This window comes from Mandrillus leucophaeus, unplaced genomic scaffold (genome assembly GCF_000951045.1).
Source record: "Mandrillus leucophaeus isolate KB7577 unplaced genomic scaffold, Mleu.le_1.0 Scaffold181, whole genome shotgun sequence".
Classification (NCBI taxonomy): Eukaryota; Metazoa; Chordata; class Mammalia; order Primates; family Cercopithecidae; genus Mandrillus; species Mandrillus leucophaeus.
In genome coordinates this window covers 1,561,658-1,568,238 of record NW_012101821.1, presented here as the reverse complement: position 1 = coordinate 1,568,238, position 6,581 = coordinate 1,561,658, and the positions used below count along the sequence as shown (strand labels likewise).

Here is a 6,581-nt window from a genome sequence, read left to right as displayed (position 1 = left end):
TATACACCATGGAATACTATGCAGCCATAAAAAAGGATGAGTTCCTGTCCTTTGTAGGGACATGGATGCAGCTGGAAACCATCATTCTCAGCAAACTATTGCAAGAACAGAAAACCAAACACCACATGTTCTCACTCATAGGTAGGAATTGAACAATGAGAACACTTGGACACAGGAAGAGGAACATCACACACCAGGGCCTGTTGTGGGGTTGTGGGAGGGGAGAGGGATACCATTAGGAGATATACCTAATGCAAATGACAAGTTAATGGGTGCAGCACACCAACATGGCACATATATACATATATAACAAACCTGCACGTTGTATACATGTACCCTAGAACTTAAAGTATAATAACAAATTAATTAATTAATTAAATAATAGTGCTAAGCTACTGTTTTGTAGCAGTTTGTTACACAGCAAAAGTTAGCTAATATGGTAGCTTTTGTGCTCCTTAGTTTATTTCTAACTTTTTCTACTTATGTTTACAGAACCTATTCAAAGACACAAAACTAACTGTAGCCGATTTCATTATTATTCCAAAAGGATTTTACATCCCAATACCATAAAATTGGCAGCTTCCCTGCCCCATTGACATTGGGCTTTGTTTTATGATTTGCTTCAGCCAAGGGCACATGAGTGGTTATAACACATGCCACACATGAGTGGAAGCTTTAAGAGCTGTTGTACATTTTGGCCAGCTGTTTCCTCCCTCTGCCAGAAAATAGCATGTCCTCAGCAGTGGATGCCTCTTCACTCTGGATTCTGGAATGATAAGGACGGATGAAGCAGAGCCTAAAGCCAATCTGCAGTTGCTGCAGCCTACATGTAAGCTGAGTGAATAATACATCTTTGCACTTGTAAGCAAAGTTGGGGATTGTTTGCTATGCAGAATAGCCTTGTAAAGCTTGACTGATAAAATTATTCAAGAGTAACCCTACAAAAAAAATCACTTGAGTGAAGAGTTTAGTTCTAACTTTATATAAACAAATTTTGTTTTTTTAATGTGCAAGATGTAAAATATACTTTCAGTCTCTATGGGTTTCTCTTATTGAAAAGGATCCTTTAGTTATCTAAAATAGCATGTTTCTATAGGATATAGTCTATTAATTACTCATTACATAGCAATAGATACTGGCAAAATATGTCAACGTAAACATTATAGACACAGCCCAGTTTATACGACACCAAAAAAAAAAAAAAGCCAACATAGTCTGCTCTTTCATGGAGACCTTTAGTATGCCCATAACCCTAGCATACCTCCCCCCATACACACATATAAGGAAGGAAGCCTTCCCTCTATGTGATGAGTATCTCCTAACTTCTAAGATAATGAACAGGATAAATGCTAACAAACTGACGAGTTGCTGAGAAAAATGAATGCTTCCTTTGTGAGTGAGACTCTGAGAGTGAGTAGAGCACTTACTGGGCTAGGGATAGAATCAGGATCCAGCTTCTTCTGGGGCTGTGGCGGACCAGCCAGCTGTGCAGGACCTCCAGGGAAGCCTCCTGGGTAAGAGAGTTGTGCGCCTGCCATCTGGGGGCCAGAGTTGGCTGCTTGGAAAAAATTTAAAGAGAAATGACTATCATCCCAAATCTAGCATGTAAGACTTGTGACGATATTATGCTATTCAGTCAAGCATGTTGTATTTTTCATCTTATTAAAAAAGGCAAGGAGTCAAGTGTGAATGTGGTTCCCCATTTCTTTGCTCTTGCCAAAACTCTTCAAACACTACCATTTCTTAAAAGTAAGTGATAAATACCTAGTAACATAGGAACAAAGCTGATTTTCAGTTAAGGGTTCCCCCGGGTAACCCAAAGCATTTCCCTGCACCCTGTCTACCTTACCCTGCTGTGGAGGATATCCAGCACCCAGGGTCTGGCCTGGAAGAGGTGGGGGCTGGTACTGAGAATTTGGAGGAGGAGGCCCAGAGAGCCCGTCTGGCCTGTACATTGGTGGAAGCAAAGGTGAGGCACCAGGACCATTGAGTGTGGTGGGTGGTGGTGGAAGAACTTGAGATCCAGGTTGCAAAATGGACGGCTGTGGAGGTCGTGGAGGAGTCTGCAATGATGTGGCTGACAGAGGGCCAGGGGGTCCCTGGCTTGGAGGAGCCATGCCTGAACCTGCGTGAGAAAGAAGACCAGCCCACTTAAATACCACATTTCTCAACTCTCTGACTTCTGCAAAGTACATGACAGAGATGCTTGTTTTCCTGACATAAAGCAGAGGACACCCTTAGAAATACATGTTTGGGTTTTTTTTTTTTTTTGCCACAAATTGAAATCTTCATTCAGAAAACAGAACAAATACTATTTTACACAACTGGGATTTTTTTTTAGGACAGGGTCTTGCTCTGTCACTGAGGCTGCAATGCAATGGCAAGGTAATGGATCACTGTAGCCTCAACATCCAGGGCTCCAGTGATCCTCCCACCTCAGCCTCCCAAGTAGCTAAGACTACAGGCACACACCACCATGCCAAGTTCATTTTCTTTTTTTTTTGTGTGTGTGTGTGTGTGTGTGTGTGGAGATGGGGTCTCATGATGTTGCTCAGGCTGGTCTCGAACTCCTGGGCTCAAGCAGTACTTCCTCCTTGGCCTCCTGAAGTGCTGGGATTATAGGTGTGAGCCACCATGCCTGGTCTGGAAAATTTTTAAAAGGTAAAAGCAACATTTATAATTTAAGTGAGGGAATTCATAGGATAAATTTTAACTCAGTTGTGTAATTACATGATATACGCATTAATTAAAGAATTTGTATCTGGTACAAAAATCTAGAAAATCATATAAAAATTCTATTACATAACAAGCATTACTCAGGTAAATTGCACATTCAATAAATTATTTGCATCCTGTGCGTGACTTGACCAAACAAATTTCAGAATTAGGTAGAAATAACCAGAGAGAAGAGAAGGGCCACCAACATGCTCGCCAATCATATTGGAAACAGCTGTAAAACCAGATTATGTTTCCTTTCTCTGATTATGGGAAACTGGGTTGCTTCTTTGGAGACTTACCCATTTTGAAATGAGTAAAAGACAGAAAATAGAGGGGTTTTAATCACACTTCAGAAAACTAATTTTAAGTAACATGAAAATATTCTTCATCTAGATAAATGGCCAACTGTGCTGTCATTACAGTGGAGCTTTCCACGACTCATAGGATATACAGCATTTCTGTTGATGTAAATCTCAGTACTGTGACTCTTTCCTCTCTTATTCTTCTCTTTTCTGCCTCACAACATCTGAGCTTCCATTCTTTCCATGATCTAAACACATAATTAAAATGCACTGTGAAACAATGAGTACTATATTTCTGATTTGGGGGCCCCATCACAAACAATACAAGGTTTAAATTATCCTTATTTTATTTCTTAAAATAATTTCACTGTTCTAATGCTTATTTGTTAAGTCAGGATTTTTTGTCTTTTTTTATTGTTCAATCATTGAATGGAAGGTATTCTGAGGGTCCTTCAATTACCTTGAAATAAGTGGCAGCATGATCAAGAAAACAATTAACTATAGCCCTACATAAGATAGATGCTTTATTATTAAAATGTCCAAATACTACTTCAACACAGTATGCCCTAGTTACATCTATTTTAAAAATGAAGAAAACCTCTCTCATTAAAAATAACCAGGACACAAGGCAGTCAATAAACACTAACAATAAAACTATTACCATAGCTGTTGATTTGCATAGCACTGAGCTGGCTGCCCAGCTGGGTGACAGATGAAGTGGACATAGGACTTGGGTAAGATGATTGTGCAGAGGGTTGGTATGGTGCATATGAGGATGCCACATTGTTGACAGGTGGAGGGCCTGGAAATCTGAGCAAGGAAAACAGGATGTTAAACAGTATCACAGCATCTCAAGCAAATGACATACAACAATGTAATTAAATAAGCCTGTCTAGTGGGCCTAGGAAAATGACTGATATTATACACTAAATCTTTAATTAAGCTTGACATGAGCTCAATATGATCATGTAGCATCATCTTATATTTATGCTCACATGCTGAACATACCGAGATAGAAAAAAAAATCCTTCGCATAAAACCAGTTCTGGAAATCAGTTTGGGAAACTGAGCCCACCAGAGCCTTATCTATACTAAAGTTAACCATCAGTAGAACGAAAATCAAGAAAACAATACAGCCAGAAGCAGTGGCTCATGCCTATAATCCTAGCACTTTGGGAGGCTGAGGTGGGAGGACAACTTGAGCCCAGGAATTCAAGACCAGCCTGGGCAACATAGTGAGACCCTGTCTCTACGAAAAATAAAACAAAATAAAATAAAAAGTTAACGAGGAGTGGTGGCACTACTTGGACAGTTGAAGTAAGAGGATCACTTGAGCTCAGGAGGTCAAGGCTACAGTGAGCTGAGACTGCGCCACTGCACTCTAGCCTGGCAACAGAGCCAGACCCTGTCCCAAAGAGAAAAAAAAAAAATCTAAAAAGTACATCATGCTCTTTACCTTTGATTTAGCTTGAACTTATTAGACATTTATTTTTTTCTTGTTCTGCATTAAACAATGGCCACTATCTGGACAGTGTACCTAGCATGGTTAATCTGCCAAATGAGATTAAAGCCTGCCTGAGAGTCACATTATAAATTCTTATGAATTTTAAATAAAATTGAATTTTCCCAAATGGTATACTCTGCTTTCGATTTCTCTGTAAACTGGAAACTATTTCCCCATGGCCCATGTCTTGCCTTCTGCCTCCTACTGCCATTGAGAGCTTAGGAGCAGAGCCTGAGGGAAGCCACTGCTTGCCTAAAGTCTCACAATTTATTTGTGACAACACTAGGACCAGCGTTCTTCCAGGTCTTCAGTGAGTGCACTTTTCAAAGCATCACACTAATTTTATGTTGTCATTTTTCTCCATATGTTTAAATTGATTATTACAAACAAAACAGAAAATTAACCTTCCAACCATTACTCTGAGTGAACGACATTTAGCATATTTGCAGAATAATATCTCACACTTTGAGATAAATAGGTGAGTGATGAAAACGCTCTTTTCCACTCATACCTCTGAACAGCTTATTTCTGCAGTCTATGTTTTATAGGAAGCCGGAATTGACTTTATAATTTAGGACTCTTCTGTAATGATGCAGAAAAGCCTGCCTAATAAAATACATGTTGCAAGAAAAAAAAAGAAAGAAAGAAAATGCTCTTTCCATTGTACCCACAAGTACAAGCTATCCTATAGAAGAAAATTATCTAGAAATGATTCAATGAATAACACTGTAACCCAAAAATATTGTTAAACAAAACTATCCAATTTCTCTCCTGTCAAATTTTCCAAAAACCCCAACACAGTTAGACTAAGCACCATTTGACTTAAATACTTTTTGGAAGAAAATGAATAAAAGATAGAAAATACAAACATTAACTTTTCACAGTAAAAGTTTTCCTTATATCTCTAATCAATTAATGACACTGGTGACACACAAGCACAAAAAATCTAATTCTAGTCTCACATGACACATTTAAAATATGTTGTGATCACTAAAAAAATGATTTCAAGAATTATATTAAAGGTCTGTTTTGTAAATCCATTGTTTCCTAAGATGAAAACATTTCTTCTTTTTAAGAAATAATACTTTGTCATCTTTTAAAAAAACTTTGTCCGCCAGGCGCGGTGGCTCACACTTGTAATCCCAGCACTTTGGGAGGCTGAGGCAGGCGGATCACGAGGTCAGGAGATCGAGATCATTCTGGCTAACACGGTGGAACCCCATCTCTACTAAAAATACAAAAAATTAGCCGGGCGTGGTGGCGGGTGCCTGTAACACCAGGTGCTCGGGAGGCTGAGGCAGGAGAATGGTGTGAACCCCGGAGGTGGAGCTTGCAGTGAGCCAAGATCACATCGCTGCACTCCAGCCTGGGCGACATAGCGAGACTCCGTCTCAAAACAAACCAATAGCCAAAAAACTTTGTCATAGGGAATAAATGAAGTAATTACACACAGGCAGAATACACATGTACTACAGAATATATTCATGGATGCAGTGAGGTACGGTTACACACTTTGGATTTGATAAGCAGAAACTGGGGATGCTGCATTTATATGGAGAAAAAAGCCCCCCAAAACAATGTCAAAGGTGTTTCATAAATGTCAATACTTTTAAATATACAATTCCGTGAATCATTTTTTGTTTTTACAATACAGGTAGGACAAAATATATTTCAAACAGGAGTTATAACATAAGCAGCTTCAAGTATTTTTTTTAACTTAACAAAAGTTAAGGATTTAAGGATTTAAAATAGAGAATGAATGAGAGACTGTATAACCATCAGTTATTACTTTCAACCCATAAATGCCTACTTATCATTCAGTGCCTAACATATAGCCCAGGAGTTAGGTTTCAGAAATTCACAAATATATTATTTCTTTCTGACCAACTTAAATATGAAGTTTTAAATAGATTTGGTTTTTAAAAGCAATTATTATCAATTTTAAAATAAACAGAATAGTATTAAATGGCTAACAAAACCCTCACATAAATGAGGAAAGAGATGAAAGAACATCTTAAATATACAAATTTGTTTAATTTAATTTTTTTTTTTTTTTT

At 38.4% G+C, this 6,581-nt stretch overlaps 1 protein-coding gene across 1 annotated transcript in view; it reads right to left on the bottom strand.

Moving 5' to 3' along the window:
* Positions 1 to 6,581, bottom strand: part of SEC24D (SEC24 family member D) — a 118,118-nt gene that overhangs the window by 89,952 nt on the left and 21,585 nt on the right. The window contains exons 4-6 of the mRNA XM_011977605.1: positions 3,682 to 3,830; positions 1,850 to 2,125; positions 1,428 to 1,558 (exon numbers count right to left, since the gene is read on the bottom strand). Of these exons, the coding sequence (XP_011832995.1) occupies positions 1,428 to 1,558; positions 1,850 to 2,125; positions 3,682 to 3,830 (556 nt within the window). The remainder of the gene's footprint in view (positions 1 to 1,427; positions 1,559 to 1,849; positions 2,126 to 3,681; positions 3,831 to 6,581) is intronic.